This window comes from Camarhynchus parvulus, chromosome 6 (genome assembly GCF_901933205.1).
Source record: "Camarhynchus parvulus chromosome 6, STF_HiC, whole genome shotgun sequence".
NCBI lineage: Eukaryota > Metazoa > Chordata > Aves > Passeriformes > Thraupidae > Camarhynchus > Camarhynchus parvulus.
In genome coordinates, this window is record NC_044576.1 from 27,312,757 (window position 1) to 27,339,235 (window position 26,479).

At 44.2% G+C, this 26,479-nt stretch overlaps 1 protein-coding gene across 2 annotated transcripts in view; it reads right to left on the reverse strand.

Annotated features, from left to right (window-relative positions):
- Positions 1-12,076: 12,076 nt before the first annotated feature.
- The window catches only part of CCDC186 (coiled-coil domain containing 186), a 35,442-nt gene continuing 21,039 nt past the window's right edge, over positions 12,077-26,479 (reverse strand). For both annotated transcript variants that reach the window (XM_030951143.1, XM_030951144.1), the window contains exons 7-16: positions 26,011-26,115; positions 25,562-25,660; positions 24,738-24,824; positions 23,845-23,987; positions 21,150-21,405; positions 20,399-20,588; positions 19,307-19,387; positions 18,074-18,284; positions 16,826-17,045; positions 12,077-16,147 (exon numbers count right to left, since the gene is read on the reverse strand). In XM_030951143.1, the coding sequence (XP_030807003.1) occupies positions 16,064-16,147; positions 16,826-17,045; positions 18,074-18,284; positions 19,307-19,387; positions 20,399-20,588; positions 21,150-21,405; positions 23,845-23,987; positions 24,738-24,824; positions 25,562-25,660; positions 26,011-26,115 (1,476 nt within the window). In that variant the 3' untranslated portion in view covers positions 12,077-16,063. The remainder of the gene's footprint in view (positions 16,148-16,825; positions 17,046-18,073; positions 18,285-19,306; positions 19,388-20,398; positions 20,589-21,149; positions 21,406-23,844; positions 23,988-24,737; positions 24,825-25,561; positions 25,661-26,010; positions 26,116-26,479) is intronic.

Consider the following 26,479-nt stretch of genomic DNA (forward strand, 5'->3'; position numbering starts at 1 on the left):
ATTTAGCAAATCACCTTGAGGAAACGAGCAGAGGATGGTTCTGCAGGCACAGCAAAAGTAACTCTGAGGGGAAAAATGAATTAATGTGGGTGTTAACCAGCAATTTGTCATACAGCCTCTAGAGCCAGCTTCTGATGCTGTGAAGTGCGCTGTGAAAAGCAGTGGATGCTCCTGTACCTCCTCTGGCTGCTCTGAAGCTCCTCAGCACTGGGAGCAGGAGGATACCACCAAGCCTGTTCACTGCTCAGCAATGGAGAAGCCAGGATGAGGCTACAGCTGCTGCAGCTGTCCCAGCTCTGCCCAGGGGCTGTGGGGCAGGTGCAGCTCAGCCTCTCCCTCAGTGCCACGCTTCCCTCCCTGGCTGGGAGCACCAGGAGCTGGCTGAGGGCACTGCAGAGCTGCTGTCTGTCCCCTCCTGTCCTCCATTTACCACTCTGCAGGGCCTCAGTGTCCCCTCCCCTGTGGTGGCTGGAGGAGGGGATGCTGTGACACCCCTGTGACACCCGTGGTGGCAGCAGGATCCCACCACACACCCTCCAGCAGCAGGGCTGAATGTAAACACAGATGAGATTCCAACAGCCCAGAGAGCCAAGTGGAATGACCCACCTGCACCATTGTGTCCACTACGGCCACCAAATGACCCATCTTCTCCCCAAAGCACAAGCAGTTCAGCACCATGGCCGCACTGTGCAGGCCCATCACTGATCCCCAAGCTTACAGAGAGGAGCTGTGGGATGGTCTCAGGTTTGTTGTTGCTGAAATGGCTCCTGAGGTATTAAAAAGTCTTTTTTCCCAGTGCCTTGCTTGAGGAAGAAGTCAAGATTCCTCAGCTCTGGTTCTCAAGGTTGTTTATTTTCTCTTATCTATTACATTCTTTTTCAGACCTGCTGAGATCTGTCCAGCAGGTCGGGTTGAGGCACACTGAGTGCCCTTGGAGTGGTGTTAACTTCTAATACTAAAAACTACCTGTACTTTATTTACAATAATTTTCCAATACCTATCACCTATGTTAGACAGTCTGTCTCTACTCTAAACCAATCCAGAAGTGCCACCATCACAGCAGAAGATGGAGGACAAGAAGAAGAAGGAGAAAGACAGGATATGCCCAGATTCCTTCATCTTGCCTCTTGAACCCCCATTCTAAATCCCCAAAATTCTACTTTTCCACCCTGTGGCAAATTCACTATCATTCTACTCAAACTTTAGCGGCTTATAAATCTTCACACAAAGTTGGTAATTGTTTCCATGGGTTAAAATCAAACGCACAGGTGTTTTTGATTCCATGCCAAGGTCTCTGAGCCCCCTGTCAGGGTCTTGAGCCCTCCAGGGCAGCCAGAGGGATGTCCTGGGCTCCAACAGGATGGCTGAGAGGACTTCTGGCTCTCATGGTCTCCTGCCTCAGCATGATGGGGTGACTGTGGCATGTTCCCCAGCTAACTGGGCTGTGCTGGTTCCCTGCTGGAGCAGGGAACTGGCTGACTGACCCCAGCTGACATCAGGAGACATCCAGCTGCCATGACTAAACTCTTCTTACATTCCAGAACTCTGACAAATAAATGTTTATTGAAAATAAGCTGTTGTTTTGTTTTGGGAAACAAGCAAAGCACCTTCCTGGTAGCTGGTGTGCAGAGGGCAGAGCCTCACAGGGCCCTGCAGGGCACCAGGCAGCAACAGGAGCATCTTGCCTGCTCTCCTCTCCTCCTTGGATGGGTTTGGAATGAGCTCTGGAGCTCTAACTGCCGAGAGTAATGATGTGTGAAAGCTCACTTTCATTTTTCACTCTACTTTTTTGGAAGGTGGAACATTTTAGAGTTGACAGTACCATGCTAAAGCCATATGAGGCAAGTAACTATTTTTAACCAGATGGAGACTATCTGAGAGCCTGAATCATTTCAAACAAGGAAGAAATCATGGGATCCAAATGTGGGTGTGGGAGGGATGGGGACGGGAAGGCTTTTATCATACAATTGTCCCAATAACTGTCCAACTGCTTCAAAACTTAAGACCACTAAACTGAAAATGCCTGTGGGGTCACTTCAAGCAGTGGCTGCATTTTACAAAATGCTCCTGCTCTGAGAGAGAGGCAGATCCTCAGGTTAGAGGCTCCCTGTGCTCACCAAGCCCCTGTGCATCCTGCACCATGCCCTGAGCTGTGCCAAATGGGAGAAGACACTTGTCCATCTTGGCACTGCCCTTCTCTGGGCCCCATCACCAGGTACCTGATGGGTGCAAGGTGCTCAACTCTTCTGGGCCACAGCCTGGGGTGAGAGGAGAAGGGGTGGTCTCAGCCCTGCTCTCCGTGTCCTTCCACTGCTTCTGCCTCCCCTGCCCATTCCAGCACAGAGGTGGCACTCCAAATAATCAGGGTTTGCCAGGTGAAATTGGCCTTGTGGATAAATTGAGGGATTTTTGTCACATTTTCTTTATCTGACACACCTCAAACTTGCAATGACAGGCCTTTCTCCCTGGCAGCCATGGACTGAGGCAGTGCCTCCCTCAGGGAAAGGGAGAGCCAGGAAGTAGAGCTGAGTTACCCCAAATGCCTGTCACTGTTTGTGTGAATTCGTGCACAGCCTATTTGTAGGCACCCAGACACAGGGGTGGAACCCCACACATGAAGTTTATCTTTGTGCTACGTCTGTTTAACTCCATTGCAGGTGCAGCATTGACTGGTTCCCTGCAGGAATGGGGCACTGCTTGGGCACACCGTGGTGCCAACACAAGGGTTGGGAGGAACATTTCTGCATTCAACGCCACCAGAAGTGAGGCTTGCTGGTCTGCAATGTGTTCCCACTTTGCAATGGGAAATCAAACCTCCTTCCCTGACCTATTCTGGTACTTGGCCATTAGCCTGTCTTCTCAGTATCATTGAAATAATGAGTGGGACGGATGCCCTTAGCCCCCTTTAGACAAATCTCTTGGCTCTGATTTCCCAAAATCTGCTGTTCCTGGGATCCTCTGCACTGAGAACAAAAGTCAGACCCTGTCCTGGCTTTGCACTTCAGCATGGGTGAGGCAGAGTGAGCAGAGATGACACCAAGGCATTGTGAGGTCCGTGTCTGCTTGTCACACAACAAAACATAGCCTCTTGTTTTGTGCAGACAGAAAAGTTCAAATTAACTTTCTCTTCCAAGCCATCAGTATCATCTACAGAAGGAATCTTGTACATTAAGAGTACTTTGTCTCCCAGCTCAGTAGCACCTCCAATGAGGAGCACGTTGGCCATGGTATGTAGGCTGCAGTTGTCTCTGCAAACATCCTAAATGTGAGCTATGAGACCAGGTGGGCATTCTGGCTGCAAGGACTCAAGCAAATTTAGCAAAAGGGGTGGGATACATCCCCTTTAAAAGGGGTCAGGGTCAGTGTCTTCAGCATGGAGAGTGGAGTTCAGGATAAATGATCTAGAAACTCAATGTTTTTAAGAACAGTTATGAAGTGAGAGGGACACAGCAGGGTCTGCTGCCACCTCCAAACACCTCTGCACAGCACCCAGGGCACTGCACACCCCGGCTCCAGCCTGGCTGGTCACTGCTGTCACTGCAGCTGTCACCCTGTGGCTTTGCAAGGCTTGCATTGCTCCCATTATGTCAAATGCAGCACAGGCTGCTGAGCTCACATGGAGAGAAGGCTTGCATCTCCCATGGGACTTCACTTGGGATCCCCATCCATGGAGAAGCTCAGAACTTCCCTTGCAGGCCTCCTTTTTTTTTCTGGCTGTTTCTGACCTCATACCTCCTCTGGGGAGGTGATGGCTCCCTCCTCTGTGTCAGCCCTGCCAGGCAGGGCACAGCCCAGCCTCGTGCCAAGCTGACCTGGGCTTTGGCTTGAGGAAATGCCTGGCTCAGCTGATGTCACCAGCCTGGCATCCAGCATACTCACACACCACGTGTGGCTTGTCCCATCCCTGCCCCTGCAATCTTGAGCAATGGGGACTGACACGTTTTTTCCAGAAAGCAATCTCTTCAGATCGAATTAATTCTGTGATTTCCAGGTGCTTCCTCCTCTGCACAACTGATGAAGACTTCCTGCAGCCAATGGCCAAGGCTGCTCCAAGCCAGGACATTTAAATTAATCTTTTGTTCTTGGGGACTTTCTGTAGCTTGGTGACTCTGGGTGCTGCCTCTTTCTCTGTCACAGACCTAGGTCCCAAAGCTGCCGGCAAAGAGGCATTTCAGGGGGAAGAGGAGGGTGGGAAGTGGCTTGTCTGGGGGTCTGAGCCTGTGGGGAGGCTCCTCTGAAAGCTCCTTGCAGAGCATCCCTGGGAGGGGGGTGAGGCTGTGAGTGCAGCCTGGGGTCCACCACAAAAGGCCTCGAATGAGTCTGCAGCTCCATCCCACTGTCTGAGGCCACCAGCAGATCCTGAGGATGTGGTGACTGAAGGCTGGGTTTAAAGGCACCAGATGACCTCTTCTTCCCAATTTGAGGGCTTCTTGAGTAGGATGTTTGCTTTTGAGCAACGCTGTGTCTTGTAGGTTCTCTGTGCATTAAGAGGAACTGAGATTTTGATGGGAACACCTTGTGTTGTGCATCTATTTCCTCTCTCTCACTTATCAGGGTTTTGATCATGTTGCTTATGTTAAAGTCCAAAATGGAGATGAAGCTGTGAAGCATGAACAAAAAATGCTCCTCATCAGTAGATACCCCAGAAGCACATCCCATTAATAAGGGGTGATGAGTCAATAAAATGCCTTTTACTCCCTGATGGAGAAATTTTTATTCACTGCCTCTCAGCATAATTTAGTGCTGGGTCCGAGCCAGAATGTTTTCATTTTTGTGTGGATCTACATTTGCATTTTCTCATGGTTATTCTATAACCTGTCTGCATTGCCAGTATACATAGTGCTGGCATCACAACATTTTCAGAGCCTGTAAAAGACATGGAGCAGAAATCTAGAGAGAGAACATACCCCACACCTGTGTCCTACCTGCAGTGCAACCACCAGTACTTATCTCACAGGTACAATCCCTCTCAAAGATCTGTTGGTAAAGTGTATTTCTTCTATTTTCAATAAATGCTAAGCATTTCCTTATCCAGCTTTTTATTTGATCAAGAGGCCATGTCCTGGTGCTGAGCTGCAGCTTTTTGCCTTGCCCTCCTCATCAGGCAGCTCTGTCCTAGTAGGGCTTGTGAATGTGGTGAATTTTAAACTAACCAGTTTAAAATGTACAAACCTGAACATGAAGTCTTCGTGGTCACTGCAGGATTACCCCTAAGGGACAGGCTTCTTTGATGCTTTCAGCAAGGTCAAGTCCCTCTCGTTAATTCTGGTTTTACTCGTGCCCTGGCCGGGCTGCCAGCTGGGAGGGCGACACCCCTGTTACACAAGCCGATGTCGTCGGTGTTTTCCTTCTTGATTGTTCTGCGTGTAATTTGGATTCCACGAGCGGCGCTCAGCTTATGTCACTGCACCCTTTTAATGGTGTTTTTCTTGGCTGCAGCTTTGATTTTCTTGGCCTTGCAGTCAGGGCATCTCTGCAGACACAGACACTGCACACGCCGCTGCCCCTCACGGGCACCTCGCGCTCGCCCCGCCAGCCCAAACTGCAAAGGACTTCCCTTTGCCATTCCTCCTTTGCCCATCCACAGTGCCAGCACACTCCTCTGCTCCTTTCTTTTTCATCTATCAGTACTTGGAAAAGTTGTACTTTCATCTGTCAGTACTTGGAAAAGTTGTTACTGTCCTACCTGAAATCATAAAAGTTTTCATTATGACAGCAGTGCCTAGAAGATGCCCGCAAGGATCAGGAGGAATTTGTTCTGCACAGGCAAAACCCAACACTCCTGATTGTCAGGTGCTTCTGCTGTAACCTTCCCAGGGGACAGCAAAGGGATAAGGACAGGAAAATAGGATCACCAGGAAACGATGATACAATGTTACCCATCGTGATACGTGGCTTGGCATCGCTCATTTTCAGACCTTTGTCAGCGGCTGTGCAAAGGGTTTTCAGAGGAACTTGGAAGGATATCCAGGTACTTTTGTGTGGTCACATTTTGCTTCTCCTTTTCTGGATGCGCATCTTCCCAACAGAATGAGTTTGGGATTATATTTTTTTCCTGGGCTGTTTAGCAAAGCCATTCCTTATTCCTGGTAGTTCTGCTTTCAAGGTATCTCCACCAGCACAGGTATCCTAAATCAGTAGTGCAGGGCTCCTCATGGATTCATGCAAATCCTCACATTTTTTAATCCCAGTAGTGTTATAACACAATTTGGCCTTCCTTGTATGAGCTGACAGTCAAATCATACATGTATGTTTTGAAGGTCAAGAGCTGTGTTTTCTTATATATTACCAATTATATTTCTTGCCTGTGCTGTTTGTAAAAGAAAAACAAAGCAATCAGCTCTCCCCAAAACAACCTCTTTCTTCTCTAAACCCAACAAAAGTTAGAATCTGCATCTTCCTTTCCTCTCCCCCTGCCCATGCACTTCTACTTCTGTGTCCTCTGCCCAGGGATGGTCCTGCCCTGCTGTGTCCAGCTCCTTGGAGGAAACACAATGTCAGGAATCAGGAAGCTGAGTGAGGTCTGGCAGGGGCTGGGGTCCCTGGCTCCCACACAGGCACTCCCAGAACCATGGAGAGGAAGGAGGGAAAGGGAAAATTGATGGGGCTGCGGGCTGACACACAGACCAGAACAGGCAGACGCTTCCCAGAAGGAGCCTCCAAAGTAAATACGGCTGTGCAAGCCATTCCTGCGCCACATTTCCAGAGAGACTTTCCTGTTTCACGTGTAGCCACTCAAGTTCATGTTTGGATGCCCCAGGGTTGAACAAAGAGAAGTTGGGATCGTGCACTCCAGATCTGGGCACGCAGCACCCTGAGCTCATTCTGTGGAGGAGAAGGAAAGCCATGACACTCCAAAAGCAATAGGGCTTGCTCTTGTGCCAGGATGGCCTTTCTAAAAAAACAATTTCTCTTTCTCCACATCCCTCAGTCTTTAACCAGCTAGCCGGTTTCCTTCCTCTCCCCTGTGTGTTGATTTTAGGCCTTTTCTGGGGACAAGCAGCATCCCTGAGGAGAAGGACTTGGGCGTGGATGAGCTTTGGTGGATGAGCAGCTCAGCATGAGCTGGCAGCGTGTGCTGGCAGCCCAGAAAGCCAGTCATGTCCTGGGCTGCATCTAAAGGAGAGTGCCCAGCAGGCCAGATTCTCCCCCTCTGCTCCACTCTGGTGAGACCCCACCTGGAATGCTGAATCCACCTCTGGGTGGGGGGTCAGCAGAAGAAGGATAAGGACCTGTTGGAGAAAGTTCAGAGGAGGACAACAAAGATACTCAGAGGGCTGGAGCACCCCTGCTATGAAAACAGATGGAGAAAGTTGAGCTTGTTCAGCCCGGAGAAGAGAAGGCTCCAGGGAAAACTTGGAGCATTTTCCAGTACCTAAAGGGGCTACAAGAGGGATACAGAGGGACTTTTTATAAATGTTTTTAGGGATAGGACAAGGGGGAATGGCTCCAAACTGAAAGAGGGCAGGTTTTGTTAGCTATTAGGAAGGAATTCTTTACTGCGAGGGTGGTGAGGCACTGGCACAAGTTGAACAGGGGAGTTGTGGATGCCCCATCCATGGAAGTGTTCCAGGCCAGGCTGGATGGGGCCTGGAGCAACCTGGTCTATGGCAGTGGGCTTGGGAATAGATGGCTTTTCAAGCCCTTTCCAATCAAATGATCCTGTGATTCTGTGATGTGAGGGATCAGAACCCAGCTGACTTCCCTGGCAGGGGAGGAAGGCTCTGAGGGAGGCTCCTCACCAGCCCCAAGGCATCCACACAGAGGGTGGTGGCCAGACAGGAGCTGCTCCTCCAGCACGGTGGTGACAGGGCATCAGCAGGAGCCTGTGAGCCTGCTCTGAATCATTCCCTGGAAGGACTTCACTTCCTTGCTCTCTGATCCAAGGCTGCTGTCTTGGCAGAGGCCTCCCCCAGCAGTCAGTGGCAAACACTGCTTTGGTTGGTTGGTGTTTTTCCAGTGTTTGCTCTGACACACAATTAATGCAACGTAAGTACCTCCATTTATTGCTCTCTAGAGAATCCCTTGGTTTGCAAGTCCTGGCCTCTGGGGACATTTCTATTGTTTCAGCTGCCACCAAAGCCAAGGGAAGCTAAATCACACTCTCTTCAGTGTGATTTTGGGGGGGAGCTCACCTGCCACTGTGCCCTGGCATTGCTTGTGGTTGCCTGAGCATTGTCCTTAACGAGAGACAGCCACGGTGGCTCTGGCATTACAAGGTGACAACTACCTGTGAGGTCTGGCCTCTGTCACCAGCCCAAGCAAGGTCAAATCACTTTGAAATACATGACTGATCTTTCAGCATCAACAAGCAGCCTTGGAAAACTGCAAGGAAATTCCGAGAGAGGGAAATAGTCTGACATAATTGAAGTAAACAAACAAAAGCAATCTGCCAGCCTCGTGCTACAGACCTGCTGCCAAATCTGCCACATCCCCTTTCCAAGGGCTTCACCTGCCTGAGGAGCAAAGGTGGCTCCATCCACCCTGTGCTTGCTCAGGTCCTGGTTTAGAGGTGTGCCTGTATTTTTGAAGTGCCTGTATGGTAGTCATGCCCTGCTGGCAGGAGATTTTCTTGATGCATTTGGTTTTGGGGCTGGACAGCCCAAGAAAGACCACGAGGGCTCCCAAGCACAGTGTCCAAGGTCACAGGTACCTGGAGTGGTGGCTGCTCTCTTCAGTTGGTTTATGCAGCAGAGGCTCTGCCAGTCCTTGCTGATGGAAGACACCTGCTTGGCACTAGCTGCATCTTTCTAGATCCCAGAAATGTCTGATTGAAGCCAAGCAAAACAAGGGGCTGTGGATTCTGGGGGAGGTTTGACCTGGATCTGTGGATGGGTTTCAGTGCCAGCTGTCCTGCCTCGCTCAGGGCACTCTGGCTGCACAGCACAGGGGGTGTGGGAGCTGTGCAACCACCTCAGACAACCTGCAGGCCACAGAGCAGCATTGCCAGGGAAAACAAATATCCCTGTTTGCCTCAAAAGGCTGAGCCATTACCTGCAGTGCACCAGGAGCTGCTGGGACAGCTTTGGGAGCAGGTGGACAGGCAAAGACTGCACTGTGGGACAGTACTGTTCCCTGTACCAGCCACCCCCAGGGCTGTGAGAGAGCCCTGGGCCAAAGCAGACCCATGGCAAGAGGAAGGGACCAGGGAAGAGACCAGAGAAAGGGCATCACAGTTCTGGCTGTCTGCAGCCTGTGTCACTTCACATGTTAAGCCCATGAGAAGCTGACAGCAGCTCACTCTGATTTCTCATTTTATCTCATGGATGAAGATCCCTTCTCCAGAGGGGTGAAGCCCTAAAATACTTTCAAGAGTCCATCTAATCATTATTGCTCTGATAATCTAATTACTAAGGAGAGGCCAGGGCAGTTGATTAGTACAAGCCACTTACAGCATGAACAGGTCAGAGCTCTGAGCCCAAGTTTGGTTTTTTCAACCTCTTTGAAGGTTGAACTTGAAAAGTTTTCAGAGAATTTGCAGGACCACAACACAGGTCTAGGCTGGCCAGCACAAGGTCTGTTTTTTCAGGCATATGCTGCTTTTACCCACAGTGTTGATACGAGTAATTCTCACCTTCTTCCTCTCCCCTGTGCTGGGTACTCACTAGAGTTAATACAATTTAAGATCTATCATTTTCAGAGTATTTTTAACCACTTCCCTTCACAGTGCAGCCTCACAAACCCTTCTGTCTGGCTGCAGATCGCAGCTTGAATAAACTGCCTTGCATTTGCACCCTTCTTCAATCCATCTCCAAAGGCAGCAGCAGCTCCCAAAGAACTGCAGGTTGGATGGCCCAGGGCATGTTTAAGGACACACCAACCACCCCAGAGAGAGCAGCAGTGCCTGCCAGGCTGTGCTCACCTACCTTGTGTCAAACACCAGTGCACTTTGGTCAGAGCTCACAGACTTTGAGCTTTCATTTGCTGCTTTTCCTTATTCCACACACACGGGATTATTTTAAAACAGAAACTTCTTAAGAAGCTCTTAGACATCCATAGGACTCAGCCTGTTAGTGAGCAAGGTGCTTCCCTTGAGGCATTTGAGATTAGTGGGCAGCTGCACATGGTCAAGAGCCCAGAGAAACCCAAGGGCCAGAGGATTTCCTGACTATAGGGCATCCACTGGAGGAGAACAAACACACAAATACCTAACAGCATATTTATACACAGTTAGATGAGAACAACTTGTTCAGCAGCGCTCTGCTACTGCAACAGTTACATTTATGCATGCAAAAATCTCACAGAATCTGGCACAGACCCACTGTGGTTTGATGCAAAATAGCCTAAAAACAGCCGCAGCAACAAAACCTCCAGCAGAGCTTGCTATTAAAAATCCCCTTAAAATAAAGCAGAGAGAGAGAGAGAGAGAGAGAAAACAGCAGTGATGATTTCCTCATTCACAATCAGCCAGAGGAGAGAACTGCTAGCATTTGGTTAGATATTTATCACACAGTAGCTGCAGTATCAGCCTGGTTTACTTCAGCACTGAGCATTTAACATGTGCCATGAGAGCCCTTCTTCTGCACACAGAGCTCAGCTGGGTCAGGCTCAGACACAGACCCAAAACAGGGCTGGGAAGTTGTTTGCCAAATGGCCACTTGCAAACAGCACCAAAGCCAAAATTAGTATTTGAGGAACTTTAGCTTCAGGCTGTTGTTTCCAAGTGGCAGTGTTAAATACCCAGGGAGCACAAATAAACCTGATTTTTGATCACCAACAACTGTACCTGCTATCAGTGGAAAAAGCTGGAAGAAAAACTGAGCTGCAAAACAATTTCAGCATAGGGTCTTGCAGGTGACTGTAACCAGAAAAATCACTGGGAGCCCTTGGCCTGATCCTGGGAAGCTTGAGGCTCTTTGCCATTAAATTTCAGCAGAATATAGGACAGCCCCCTCTCTCATTTAAGGTACGCTGGGAGATACTAGAATAAACTCCATAAATTATCACCTCCACAGTAGTATTCTTCCCTTTTTCTGGATCCCTGCAAGGGCAGGACAACCCATATCAATCCCATTCCCAAGTTTTTAATAGAAGCACTGCCAGCAACCAGACACGATCACTTACTATTTTTATTTAAAAATACTCTCATGGCTAAAAAACTGAAAAAAAACCCTAAAAAAACTAAAAATCAACTCTGTTAGATCTCTACAAGAGAATAAATAAATCAGAGGAGCAAATGTGGAGCTGCAGCCAAGGAACCAGTCCTTGCTGCAGGGATTGTGGGATTCCCAAAATTCAGGTTATGGAAGGGAAAAGCACCCAGGGCACTGGCAGGGACTGCAGCACAGCTGTCGCCTGTCCAGCACAATTCCCAAGGGATGAATTCAGTGAGAGGTGTTTTCCCTGGCTCGGCTGTTCCTCCCACCGGCAGCACCGGAGAAGAGGCACTGCCACCTCCTGTTTACCGGGTGCAATCGGCAAGCAGGGGCTGGGGCAGAACTGCAGCACTGCTCGGATTTCCTGGGCACGGTCAGACCCACCCAAAGGGAACAAGAAGGGATCTGGTGCTGCAGGCAGCCCAGCTGCTTCTAGCCCAGAGTGTCTGTTTATTTATTTACAGCCACCACGGGCTTCCACTGCCCAGGGATGAGCACCCAGCACAGACCCTGCTGCCATCCACTCTGAGAGCTGCCAGCACAACTGGAGCCAGGCAGCAGCAACCACTGGGTGAGAAATAGTAAAGGTAAGAAGATTTTTAGAAAGTTGGGAAAGCAGGTCTTAGAAATAGGAAGAACAGAGAACTCAGAACTGCTGCAAAGTCTGAAAGCAGAAAAAGTCACAATAGTACAGTAAGGACATGAAACAATAGCTTGAGTTTTAGGCTTAGCTAAGATAGACCTTAAGACTGCAGAAAAATATGCTTAGTAAGATATTGGAATGTTTTAAGCTTAATAATGAAGTATTGTATATTGCTAATAGAAAGAAGACAAGTAAGCATTGTGTGAAGCAGTTGTACATGTACACCTTTTAGTAATTGGCTAGAACAACTGTCTGTAAGCTTTAGCAATGTGCTATTGGTTAGAAAGTTTTTTAAATGCTCCATAACAAAGAAATCTTCAGCTGATGCTGGTTGTGCATGAGCTTTTGCCATCTTTCTGTTGTCTCAACTACGTAATGAGGCTGATGCTGCAATAAAATCTCACAGAACATATCCAGCAGTCCCATTCTGTTAGTAAAAACACCTCCAAACAGCATAGTGGGACAACTCAGACCCAAAACACCTCCAAACACCATAGTGGGACAAATCAGACCCAAAGCAGGCTTTCATACATTTGTATGTTTATTATTTCAAAGTACAGTATATACATATAAGGTATAGCAATACCTTTGAAAACTTTATACAGGAACAGGTATTATCTACAAAATGAAATCAACAAGACATTCTGTGTACAGGACTTACACACATAGATTGGAAGAATCAACAGTTTCAGTTAAAACACGAAAATGGGAAGGAAACACCCATCCATCTGGAAAAGCTCTAAATACCACCCAGCTCCCTCTGCAACACAGGCACCTGTCCCTGGACAGGTGAGACAGGGTACACCTGATTCCTGGTGCCACCTACTGCTGGCACAGGAAGGATGAAGGCCCCTTGGACAGGCCTTGCCCTCTGAACCCCTCCTTAGATTCAGGTCTCTCCAGCATGTGGACACTCAGGTTTACACTTGATGCACTGGAAGCCAGACATACTGTTTTTAATTTTTTCTATTTTTAGTTATGAACCAAAACGTTGCAATTAAAAATATTTTAAGAGAGATACTACAGGTGTTGCCAGCAACAAGTGAAGATAATGAGAAAATGTTCAAGGAAGAAATCAATCTCCAGTTTTCTGGACATTATAATTAAAAATATTGCACAAGTCTGTATGGCAGCAAGCCAGTGATTTCTGTAGCACAAAATTGTATTCTTCAGGTCAGAGGGTCTGGCTTCTGACAATGACAGTGCTGGATTTTACAGAGGGTGGAAAAGCATAGGCAGCTTTCTTGTAGGGCCTCTAACAACATCTGTTTGTGCGATGTTTGAATGACAAGAGCACCCTGAGTATTTAAGAAACAGATGTTGAAGCTTGTAAGACACAACCAGCCACAAGCTTGGAATTTTCAAAAGCAGCCTGTGGCAATTCCACGTCTAATGGGCACTGAATTTCAGTGACAGGCGTGTAGCTACATGCTCCAGGCTGCCTTCATGATTAGTTTATCAATTCACCAGTTTGTCTCTAAAATTCAGTTTGTCTGAGGACAGTTTTCAGTTTCAGGTCCATAGCACAATTTCCAAAACAAGGGTAAGTGGGATGAGATGGCTACACAAGGCTCACACCCACCCTGCACCAGCTGGTGCTCACCTGTGTGAGCCACCCCACAGAACCTTTCCACAGAAAGTGTTCCCAGTGCTGCACCAACAGCATCACACTCCTGACAAGCCACCCCATGGGAACAGGGCCAGCAACACTTCATGGCTGATACATCACTGCCTCTCAAAAAGGAGGAACATCCTCATGCCAAGTTGCTGGCTGACCCCACCAGGTACTCATCACACCCCAGGCTGACTGGAGAGTCACTTGCCAATGTGCAAGCCAGAATGACTTTTCCATCTCTAACAGATATGTTTAAAATAACACCTGTGGATGACAGCTTTGGTCCATGAAAACACCGTGCACAAAAAACAACGTGGTATTTTGGCTGCTTTGTGTGTCTCCATAACCAAGGGAAAAAAAAAGTCTGAGAAGTTATTAGTGCTACAAAGAGCCAGCAGCATTTCAGCAGGGCAGGAGGACAGCTAACTAGGTTTCTCAACTTAAAAGGAGAACAACCATGCCAAAAAGAAATAAGAATTTCCACAAAGCCATTGCACTGATTCCATCTGCACCACACCCCTCCTTCATTCACACTGTACACCTGGAGAACATACATTAAAAGATTACAATATTAACATGGTATCTAAAATACTGGAATCATTCAGCTGAATGCCTGAAAACATCCAGAGATCTGGTACATTAAAGCATGAAAACACAAACATACAAGAGCTAAGCTATGTTTTAGCATGCAAATTGTTCTAAAGTACTTTCTCTCAGCAGAAGGTCCAAGCTCAGTCATGAACAACTGTCTGTTTGCTTCCTGGAAGCTGTGACAAATCTGTTTCAGCAGAGCCAGGTATTTGCCTCTTCACAGCACTTAAACAACAGTAAAGCAGAAGTAGTCCCATGACTGGACTGGCCCAAATTTCCTAACATTTCAGATAACCATTGCTCTCAGGAATTAGAAAAATAGATGTATAAAAACCCACCCACATAAAAGGCTTGCAGTTTCTATATAATACTTGCTCAGGTTTTAAACTATATTTGCTCCCATTCTCCCTTTCCAAAGGAATATTTAATCCTTTGACACTAAAGGGACCTGCCATCCCAGACTACTGAAGCTCTCTGGACCACAAACCAGGTCTTGATCCCACAAGGATTTTCAGAGATGCCTACCTTTAAACTAACAAGGAAGTCCCACTGTCTTGAACCAAACTATTCAAATCAAATTGGGCTCTTTTGCTCAATTTGTTTTATTACAAAGCTCAGGCAACTCAGTGCCATGTGGAAATGGAGTTCACATCCCTAAGCCACCCAGATGTCTGATCAATTATCCTCCTCTGTGCTGCCAAATTCAGGTCCCTCATTTGGTGTAAAACGCAAACAATATCTGCAGTAAGACAGATTCTCCCCACAACCCCTTTTTGATTAAAGTAGCTAAAGCATTGCTATTGTAAATGTACATTGACTCTTTTCATGGCAATAGGAAGTTCAAGTATTTAATAAAAACCTCAAGTATGTATTTACAGGGTGATCTGATCAATTGATTTTGGTCAAAAGGTGACAGATACAGAAACTGTGCATTTACTGCTGAAATAAAGATATTTCATATCCTGTGTATTACTTATCCTGGAATTAAAATGTGAACATGATGTTGTGACTAACCCAAATCTTGCCACCTTGATACTCTTCCTCCATCACCATCTCAGCCACTGAAGGATTAAGTAACAGTTTTTAGTTACTGCCACCAACTAATTCTTCACAACAGTAAAATCAAGCAGTTGCACAGATTTCTGTGCCACTTTCACAGTCCAACAATATATTAAAATCCCATTTAGATCTATTTCTTACCATTATTGTCACTAGTTGGTCCAGCCACAGCTAATGAGAAAATTTATTGGCTTCCATTTGTCTTTGAAAACAGATGCAATCACCATGTCTACATGTACTTACATAGATTTACAATGGGCAGCTTAAACTCCTAAATGCTGTTAGTTATGCAGAAGCCCAGAGAACTTTATTAACCAATTATCTGATATCAGACTTCTTTTTATCCATATGTCTAAGGATCAAGGGTTTACAGAATTTGCTGAACTGACATTGGTTTCAACTACATGAACTCAAGAACTGAATCAGAACACTTCCTAATTCCTTAGTTTTACTGTTGTTTCACTCCTCTGGAATAAAGAAATTGACCAGTTGAATGTTAATCTAAAGCAGAAAATACGCAATATCATGGTCACCACTTAAAACCCAGAATTTTGTAACAAAGCATTATTCCATGCATGTGTCAAAAATGCTTAATCAACCCAAAGATCAGAAATAATATGCAAGAAAGGAAATAAATGTCTTAAAGCCCTTAAAGCTCAGTAACACTGGATATGTTCAATAGCAACTAAGACATAATTGGCTTTATTTTTTTTTTCAAGCTCCATCATTAAGAAACTGATTAATTACACAGTGCAGAAATTAAAATCTCATGGCAACTCACTCCAAACAGTCTGCACTGCAAAGCATCTGTATTTCAAATAGAAGTTTCAGATAAATGTAGTGTGCAGTGAATTTCAGCAGTGCCTCAGGCTGGTCCTGGGTAGACAGAACCACACAGATGCCAAACCCTGTTGGTCTCTCACATGAGTGAGCCTGTGTGGCCAAAGGCTTCTTCTGCAAAAACCCAGATGCTTGTGCTGGCAGGCAGAATGTAAAACAGTGGTCTGTAGCACCTGCCTTTTCTGCATCTTCAGGTTGGTTAGTCCCCAGAAGTTTTAGTTATGTCTGCTTTATTCTCTGTTCCAGTTCATGCTTGTGTTTAATAAGCCGTTCTATTTCTGTTCCTAGAGTCTGCAGGTTCTCCTTTGTGGGGGGAAAATGATAAGGTAAGTTATACAGGGAAATGAGTCCATCAGCACAAATGCACTAATAAGTCAAAATTACTGTTTATGTCAGCAGGTTGATACTTTCAAGTATCCAGAACAAATGCAAATGATTAGAGTCAGAAAAAAACAAACTCATTTCAGTAAGAAACTCAAAGCTCTCAGCAAGACCTTTTTTGCAGTTACCAGTATTCTACAGGATGTCTAGAAGGGAGAATGTTAGTTCCCCTAGCATTCAAGGGGAATGATGATTACAGGAAGAGATCTCCAGCTTGTGCAGAGAGCCCTGCAGCCCAGCTGGCAGCCTGCACATCATTTTCCAGCCTGCCACCTCTCCCTGGCGCAGATGTGCAGTCCCAGGAGCAGAGCCTGTGCTCCTGGCCCACATGCCCAGGGGAGAGCATGGAGAGACCCTGCCCTGCTGAAGGCACAGGCACTCCAGAACTTACTTCAAGCAGCAGCTCATTAGTGCAGCATACTCTGAGGGTCCTAAACTGGAAGTACATGGCATTATGTCACATAGCATTGGGGTTAACCAGGGAGTTATCACTGGCACCAAATCACAATGAGCTGACTCCTGAAAAGCCTTTAACAGCATGCAGTGAAGGGAGCACCTGAGAACCACAAGAATGTGCAAAGAACTGGCACAGCTACTCACTTTCAATGTAATATTCTTCAGTAATGTATCTTCTAACACAGCCTGAAGCTTCCTGTTTATCTCTAAGGAGAGTTCCAAGGTGAGCCCACTGTCTGCAGGGTGAGATGTATACAGAGATGCCATGATCCCCCCACGCCTGCTCAAGTGTACTTTGTTGAAGTCAGAGGCCTCTGATGAAAGTGTTCCAGCTTCTTCCCGCAAGATATAACTCTGAATAATTCTGGAGTGAAAAATAAACCAACATCACAGCATTACAAGGCAGAGAAGAGTCAGATGCTGCAGTAACTTCAGATTCCTGACATGAGTAATTTTATTTTCAAGCAGTACTGTATTACCAAAAAAGCAGTAAAAATTTACTCACCCAATTTCTATGTCAGAGGGAAACCTGAGATACCAACAGTGATATAGGAAATGCTGGTAAGCCAAGAAACTACAATGGGCAGGGTTTACTTATTTAAAAGTATTTTGAAAAGCTATTGGGACAAGAAAGGTAATTTAAAAAGTCTACTTTTCTTTGCTAAAGGACTCCAGACATGGAATCTTAAGCTTTCTACACATGAGAAAAAAAATTACATAGCCACTTCTCCAGAGTCTTCCCAAGCTGCGATCATGTTCTGTGAAATGGTACCAGCTGGGCATAAATGTATGGACTCATCAAGCAAGGCCTGCTCATAAAAGGCAACTGCACCTTCCAGAAGCAGCTTTATGCCAGCATTTCTTACCCTCCTAACTGAAGTTCCAGACATTACCCTGTAAGATGAGATTTTCATTGAAGTGGAATCTTGTCTCACACATTAAACACTGACCACCTTTGGCTCAGATACATCATTTGTTTGATGTGTATACCAGAGTACCATCTGGAATAATGCAGATTCTCCTTCCAGAACAAACACAATCAGCACCCTTTTAAGCACATGAGGGGAATGGACTCTCCTGTTAGCCAGTGGCAGCAGTCCACCACAAATCAGCCACCTGCTGACCATTTCACTACCAAAACCCACTTGTGTCAGTTTATTACTCCTGAAAAAATTCAGTAATAGTACTAATTGCCAAAAACTTGGCAATTACTATAACTGCTCGGAAAAGAGAAGGAAAAAAACTCCCACAAAACGAATTCCATCTTTGAAATCTACTGTTACTGCAATATTTTACTGTTTTAAACATTTTCACTACAACAATTTGTTTTCTTACTTGTCTAGTGCATCAGCTCAACACTGAAAACCTGCATGAACAGAACACAGAACATACTTGGTTTTTTTCCTGATTTCCTCCACCAGCTGTTTGATGTGATCCTCCATAAACTCCATCTTCTCATTTTTTCGAGCATGTGCCTTCTGCAGCCTTAGTATTCTTTCCACCAGGACAGCCTTGTCCACCTCTGGGAAGCTGTCCACAGCCACTGCAGAGCCAGTGTTCTCGGGGGAGCGATCCTCGGTGCTGCTGCGCGCGTTCAGGGACCCTGCCAACACCACAGAGTTTGTAACAACTCCTCTGGAGCTTACACCAGGTGAAGTGCCCCCAGCAGAGCAGTGCTGTCAGGAGCTGAGGATACCTTCCCCGGGATGCCAGTTTCCCTTTATGTTAGTGGGGTTTTCTCTAAAGGATCCTTGCAGTGTTTAAATGAGACAGGCTGGGACAGCAGTGCAACCCCCTCCTGTGGGTGCACTGCCTCTGGTGTAAGTGTGCTCCCTTCAGAAATGCTTATTCCCACTTAAACACCTTCATGTCCATTTACTTTGCACAAGACAGCTGATTTTAAATGTGTGGTTTGGAGTAAACTAAAATTACAATACTATGAAAACTGTACAGACTCACAAAAGCCCTACATATGAACACTCTGCAGCACTGATCACTTCGAGCTCACAGTATTTACTTTCTGCTGTTCCTTCTAAGCATTTGTCTCTCTCACACAGTGAGATTACAGGACATCTGGACAGAACTAACCCAACCTGAAACTCAAAGATACCAAGGAAGGAAACATGCTGTTTTCAGTGCTAAAGATCACTCCTTTACTTCTAACTGGATAGAAAGTAATGAATATTACATAAACCTACTGATGTCTCTAATGATGCTAATTGATTTCTCATTTACACAGTCACAATACAGTCAATAGGGCAATTAAACAATGTTGGAAGCCACTGCTCATTTTTATTTTGCCTCTGGCAGCATGTAAAAGGAGCATGTATAAACTGGAGTCCTCTTGAGCTTCCTCCAAACATAAAAGCAATGAAATAAAAAAGGCAGGTATTTAAAAAGAACCAAAATATATAAACATCATAAACATTACACTTTAATCTGATAATAAGCACCTACAACTGCAGTCAGTCAAGTACACTTTGGCGCTTAGAGGCTATTTTGTCAGTTTTAATGGGAGGCTGCCCACACACTGCATATGCACAAACCACATAAAGAGCAAGCACACTGTGGCAACCTTGTTAAGACTGAAGGGCTGTTTGGCAGCCCTGCTATGTGCTCCATTACCTGATGAACTGGAACGGCTCCCCATGCTGCTGACTTCTTTGTCATAATTACCATTTTCCATCTGATCCAATTTCCTCCGTGCTAAAAGTATTAACAAAATGATGATTAGCAATAGCAGCGTAAGAACTAAAAATTACAGTGTTACCCAACATATAGAACCTGTAATCATCTCTGACCTGCACTAATTTAACACAATGTGACAACTGAAAGACAATGGCAGCAACTAAAAGCCAAACTCAAGCAGCACCTGGAGGTACCACCCACCACCATCCCTACACACTGCTGTGTTTGCCAGCTGAAGGGGTAATGTCATATATAGGATTAACTGGGACCAGTAAGACTTCAATTTGATTTTACTTTTGATTAGGTCTGCCATGTAAATCACTACTGATGTTGGCAACTCTGTTCCAGCATCTCCTAACTGCCACTACAGCAGTACTTGAGCCAGAAGCACCACTCACTCAGTACGGATCACGAGGGAAAGCACACAGCTGTTCTTATGTGCAAAAAGGGACATGGAACCTGTCTTGCAAAGTGCCAACAGGATCTCTTCTTTCAAACACACTTCAAACACATTTGATTATCTTCAAATCTATTTTCTATCCATGCATTGGTGGGTATTTGATGACTTCTATTTGCAGACAAAATTAGTCATCAGTCTCTCCATATCCACCTTTAAAAACTTAAGTGTTCTGGTAAAAAAAATAACCAGCAATTCCTGATACAGTCAGCAACTAGGAGGCTTCTGGCAGCTTCTGAATATACTCCCACACAGACCAGGATCCATATGTATCTATGGTGACATTTCAGGAGTCAGATATATCGTAACAAAGACTAAGCTCTTTTGAAATAAACATTTCATTTTATGTCTAAGCCCACTTCAAAAGTTACATTTTAGACTGAAATTAATACAAAGGCCTGAAACTGCAGTTTCCACAAGGTCTAACTTGCTCACTCTCATTGTCTCCAGGGACAAGGAGAGCTTGAAGGGTGACACTCAAGCAGTGAGCACACACAGACAGGACCTGAATCTCTACCAGACACTGAGGGGGTCATAGATGGGGCTGTCTCATAAATGAAAATAATCTCCACCTAGCTGAAGTTGTTTTGTGAGGTCTTTCAGGTTGGCTGCATGCTTGCGCTTCTGGGTAGCCAGGTCATCCTTCAGCTCATCCACGTGGGTCTTCAGGGCTGACACTTCCTCCTGCTCTGAGGCCAGCTGAGCCTGCAGCACCTCTACCTCTGACTTCCTCTGATCCTCCTCCTTCTGTAACCTGACAGCCTGAAATTGGGATTTTATTTTCAGTCATACACAAAAAAATTCCAGCCTAATCCTAGTACATGCTCAACATCCCTAACTGCACATTTCACCTGGGAATCATTCACACTTTATTATTCAGGCTGAACACTAGCATTTCACATGAACAGTAAGATTCCTCAACTACCTCCAAAACTTCTGCATGATACAGTACAAAGTCACATCACCTTCCACAACACATTAAGTTTATTAAAAATGGTATTTATCTCATAGTACAAACAGGACCTGAGGAACAATTTACAGTAACAAATTTCACAGGCAAATTAGAACCTTTTGTCTGTTTCATTTAATCTGAAAGCGAACAACTCTCTGCTCCCAAAAAACCAGGAAGAGAAACACAGTGACACCTCCTCATTCCAGTGCAGTGTGCCTCAAAAGTTCTTCCAGCCTGGGAACATGAGGTGTTCATATCCCACTGCTACTAATGGCAAACTCAAGGAGAAACTGCAGTTAGGTAAATGAATATAAGGCGGTATTCATGTGCTACATCTTTATCTGCAAAAACAAAAAGCCCACTGTACTCACCAGATCATCTTTAGTCTGTTGAACACACTCCAGCTGATTCTGTAGCTCTCTTTCACTGTAAGAAAGCTTATCCAACTGGCTCTGTAAGGAATTGTTTTCAGACTGAAGCTGTGCATTCTTACTGGTTAATTTCTCAGTGAATATCAATAGCTCAGATTCTCTTTTCCGACTACCTTCAATGTCCTTCTGAAGATCAGCAACCAGAGAATTGAAACCATCTATTTCTTCCTTTAAAGCATTGATTTCTTGTTCATCTCTGTCAAAACAATTGTATCACATTAGGGATAACCTGAGCTTAAAGATACAAAGTTTATTGCAATAAAAGCATTCAGGTCAAGTCCAAATAAGGCAGGGGAACAATTAATGACCCTGGGGTAGCTGTTAGTCACTGGATCATTTTAAATGTCAAGGGAGTTTTCATTTTGTTTCACAACACCTGCAGTGCTGAAATGAGAGATTTCTGCAGCCCACAGAGGACACTCAGGCATTAGCTCCTCAAGGAAGGCCAGCTCTCCATTTTCAACTTCTCCATACATGACCTTCAGATCAGGGCACAAACAAAACCCCCAAAACCAGACCTAGTGGGTGAGAAGAAGGCTCGCAAACCCAACAAAGTGGCCAATCTGTAAGAGGCCTTCTCTTTAGGAAGCAGGGAAATAATGCAGTTTGGATTTCTCTAGGACAGCAGTATGGTGATTCCTGACACGTCCTTATCCAAGCCCTGCAGCTCTGAATCAAAGGGCCTGTCTTACTCCACTACTTCTCCCCCCCAAAAACAAGTCCTTCCCCTCTACAAGCTTTTGTTTCTACCAAAAGGCTCACACATCCAATCCATCTGAGTAAAAATGCTGCATCTTCAGTTATCATCAACATTCTACAGAAAGTGTTTGAGATATTAAATTCCAAAATTTAATAGCTGTTAAAAATGTTACAGACTAAAAACCTCCCTCTTATTTGCTCTTGCAATACTAGTTCATTAATTCTTCCATCATCGAATTTGATACACCTTTTCTAAAGCTTTACTTTCTAACATCAGCAGAAAAAAACCTCACCTTTCTCACAGGCAGTGCGTATATTCAAATTTAAAACTAAAATTAAAATTACACAAAGCAAGAGCACACATCTCATCTAATCTCCTGACAGACAGTGTAATTATGAGGAGGACCAATTCATTTTAAATCAACAATCCTGTACTGTTTGCTTCTCCAAGAAGAGCTGAGACCCAGTCATTTGTGCTGCAATGACTGCAGCTGTAATTGTGCTGCAATCACCTGTAGCTCCCATTTAAAAACCTGTGCCAGAAGGTTGCATGTATGCTTGTATTTTACATTTTCAAATATGTTGTTTCATCATGACAGAAGAAAGCTCTGCCTAGCAATCAGAGTTGGATCAGACAAAATTAAATGTTTAGACCATTCTAAAAGAGATGTCTAAATTATCCTTAAATTTTGCAAATGAAGGAGACCAGGGAACACTGGAGGTGATCAGTATCCAGTTCAGCCATGAAGTTCTTCCCAGCATTCAACCTAAAATCATATTCTTCCAATGAACAAACATAGCTGAACATTCAACATAATATAGCCTTTATACGTTTCAGGATATCTGCACTGAAATTGAAATAAAAGACAATATGAAATTTAATGTAGGGATAATAAATGTTGTATGGGAAGGATACTGAAGAAAAAAAATCCAAATGAATAGGAATGAGAGACATATTTAACCATATCTCAATTACTGAGAGGAAAAGATAAGTGGAAACACACATTTGTAGTTTCACACTTTGATCACAGTCACTTTAATTAATTTGTCAAGATTCCAAGTGAAAAATAACTGTTACTGATCCAAGTGTAGGCTCCAGCAATTTCCAGCACAGAGCAGTTTCCCTGGAAAGGCTGAGGACAACATGACAATACAGGTGACAGGCACACAGCACATGGAAAGTGGGTAATTTGCTAAGCCCTGAGGAAGGCCTATAATTATGGAAATACTTTACACTGATAAATAAAAACTGTTTACCAGAACGAGAGGGACAGACACAGGGGTGGCTCTGCCTATCTGACATTTATCTATCTCCATTTATGCAGCACCAGTGGAACCAGCAGAGGGGCCAGCATTTACATATCCCAGTCCATGTGTTCCCCACAGTCACAGGACCATGCTCAGACACTCCTGAATCGTGCATGAGCCCAGTCCTCCCCTGACATTATTTCCCTCACATTCTTAAATGAGTGAACTTCAACACAGCAGAATGAATTCCAGCCCATTAGAAAGACAAGTGCCTCACACTGTCTGAATACAGCATCTCTCAAGTAAGTAAAATTCTTTCCATTAAATACTTCCATTCATCTATCACAATTTTAAAGCAATTTGTCTTTCCAGTTTAATTGCTCTCCTCCATCTTCCAATAAAACAAGCACTGAGCAGACACCTAGAAGACAATTTCCTGTAGAGTATGTTGGAAATCAGGCACTTGTTATTCTAATAATGAGAGATGCTAAATTAGATTTATCAATCTCAATCCCCTTGGTTTGTAAGAGGCCACCAAGGTTACCTTCAATATTAGCAACACTGATTTAAATAAAGACAGGCATTCTTCAAATTACAATACATTTAAAGCATCAATAACTTCAATTAAACAAACCCTTCCACATCTCAGAAAATCTTTTAAATCATTACTCATAGTGCACAGCTGTACCTCTGATGCTGATCCTGCAGTTGATCTACAGTTTTGACTCTGTCCAGCAAATTCTGAATTTCACTTTTCTGCCTATTTATTATTTCTTTATACTTGGATAACTCATCTTCTGTTCTTAAGCGCTCATCCTCTAGACACTTTACCTAAATGGAAAAAAAAAAACAAAACCAGAAACTATTTAGTTTCACAAACTTCAGAGCTAAATTATTCTGATCATATGTCTAGACTGTTGTACAAAGTTCATGTGTTAATTTTTTGGTGGTTCCAAGTAACTTAGACCAATATCCCAAAGTATTTCAGATCAAATAGAGTCAGACAAACAAACAAACAAAATTAAATTCAACGAGCATGATTAACATTAGTTTTTCCCAAAGGCTTAAACTTATCAGCCTAATGTATTAGGGTCCACAGATACGACATTTCCCCAGCTACCAAAGCAACCCCTTACTCTGCCTCCCTCCCTTTTTCCACAGTCCTATTGAGCTGCTCTGGAGAGAGGGACTGGAGTTCTATTCTATAGACTGTCCACAAACTAGGCACACCATGACCTTCTTACCAGAGGTCAAAACTTAGGTAGTATTAGTATTTCATTTACACTAAATTTGGAAGATTTCAAACATTTGCAGGATTACAAATCTAAAATGTTTCTCAACTTTTCAGCCAAATGAGGCACAGTGATGAACTGCTGTGTTACAGATCAGCTCCTACTTTCTAAAAAAGGCTATGCAAAGTCGACAATTAGAGATCCTTTCTAGTCTCATGCCAGCCAATCTCTACTCACACTGTTTATTCCTGAAGAAGTAAAAGTACAATTAGGAGTGGAATGTATTCTTGTTCCAAAAACCCAGCACTGTGCTTTCAGCCCCACCCCAATCCAACTCAGCACACTTTACCTTTGTTCTCAGTGTTCGAAGCTCATCCATGCCTTCCTTAAATGTTCTCTTCAAGTCTTCCACTTCTTTTATTTTTGCATGATGCACCTTTTTAGAGGGTAAAAGGCTCATTAAGAAAACTAAATGTACAGTGGCACCTCAAAAAAAAAAAATTTAGGCTGGTACAGGCCATCACAACAGCTGAGAGGGCTTGAGGCAGAACAGGTACCCCAAAGGCTGGGTTTACTTCTTCCGAAAGGAAAGCAAAACCTCAAAATTTCTTTATTCTCCAGAGAACTCAGAAGAAAACTGAGACTGCACACTCTGGTTTTAGGTACACAAATCCATGGTACAACAGGCCCTAGGAAAGCTCTGAGCAAACTGGCACTTGGTCACCTCTGAAGAGGGCACATGCACAGATGAGCTGTGAGCAGACACATTAGAGAGTTTCACTTTGGGGCTAACAAGTCTCTAGAAAGAACAGAGGCTGGTCCTTGTCTCTCCTTGCCATATATCTTAGCAAAATACTGGTTGGAGAAAGGCATGATTCAACTGAATTTGTGCTTTTAATTACAGCAACATTCATGTTTATAAAAGAAAGAGAAGTTATTTCACTTTCACTATATCATATTTTCCCCCTAACTTTGTTTTTAAAAAGTGAATCCAAGGTAGTACCTGAAGATATCCTCCAAAAAAGCAATGCTGGAGGGCAGACACCTGGGATTTAGTATCAGACCACCAAAAAAGACAAAACACAAAGAATGTGGCATAACTGTAAGCAGCTTAAAATAAGATTCTCAAAATTATAATTTCATAGAATTCTTAACCACGTAACACATACTTACCTCTAGGTTATCAGACTTCTCCTGAATTTGTTTCTCTAGTTCTCCTTTAGTTAGTCGGAATTTTGCATCCAATTCATTTGATTTGATTTCTTCAGACTCCTAAAGGGATTGAAGAAATTTAAGTAGAGTTTTACAGTTTTATGTTTCCCTTTCTATTCTATTCTATGAGTGCCCAGACAGCTCTTTACATCATTGAGTCTTTCCTGTAAGTATACCTCTGATAATCCTGACCATGCCAAGAAAGACCCCCACACTGCATGCCAATCAAGATAAACCTTTTCCCTTTTATTTAACAACTTTCCAGTAAAGTAAAAAACCAGTCACTATTCATCTCAGCTTTGGAGCTTGCACAGGATAATTCTTTCCTGCTATAGCTTAAGCTAAAAAGAAATGAAAAAGAAGACTCAGGCACTAAACAATAATTTGACCTCTTGAGAAAATGTGCTTACTTGATAGGATTTTATCATTTCTTGACAGTTTTTCCTTATCTGATCTCCTTCTTCTTTTGCTTCAGTTAATTTTGTCATTGCATCTTTGAGGCGTTCTTTGGTTTCCTACAAAAACAGTAATTAAAAGAACAGGTTAAACCTAGTAAAAGCCATTTACTTCATCTGAGAAGCACATTACTCATAATAAAACTGCCCTTTCAGTCTGAAAAGAATTAACAAAACAAAAAGTCTGACACTATTTTCCCCTTGCTTCCATTCAGCTGTTTATTTATGTAATTGCATTTGACCCAACACTGAAGGCCCAACAAAAGGATCTCTTGTTTATGTGCCATGCACATTTTCAGACAGCAGATTTAACTCTATCACTTAAAAACTAAGATAAGTTATTTCAAATAAATAACCCCCCACAAAACACAAACTTAACAACAAATTAAAATTTGAAGACCAAATTAAAGAGAATGCTGCAGTA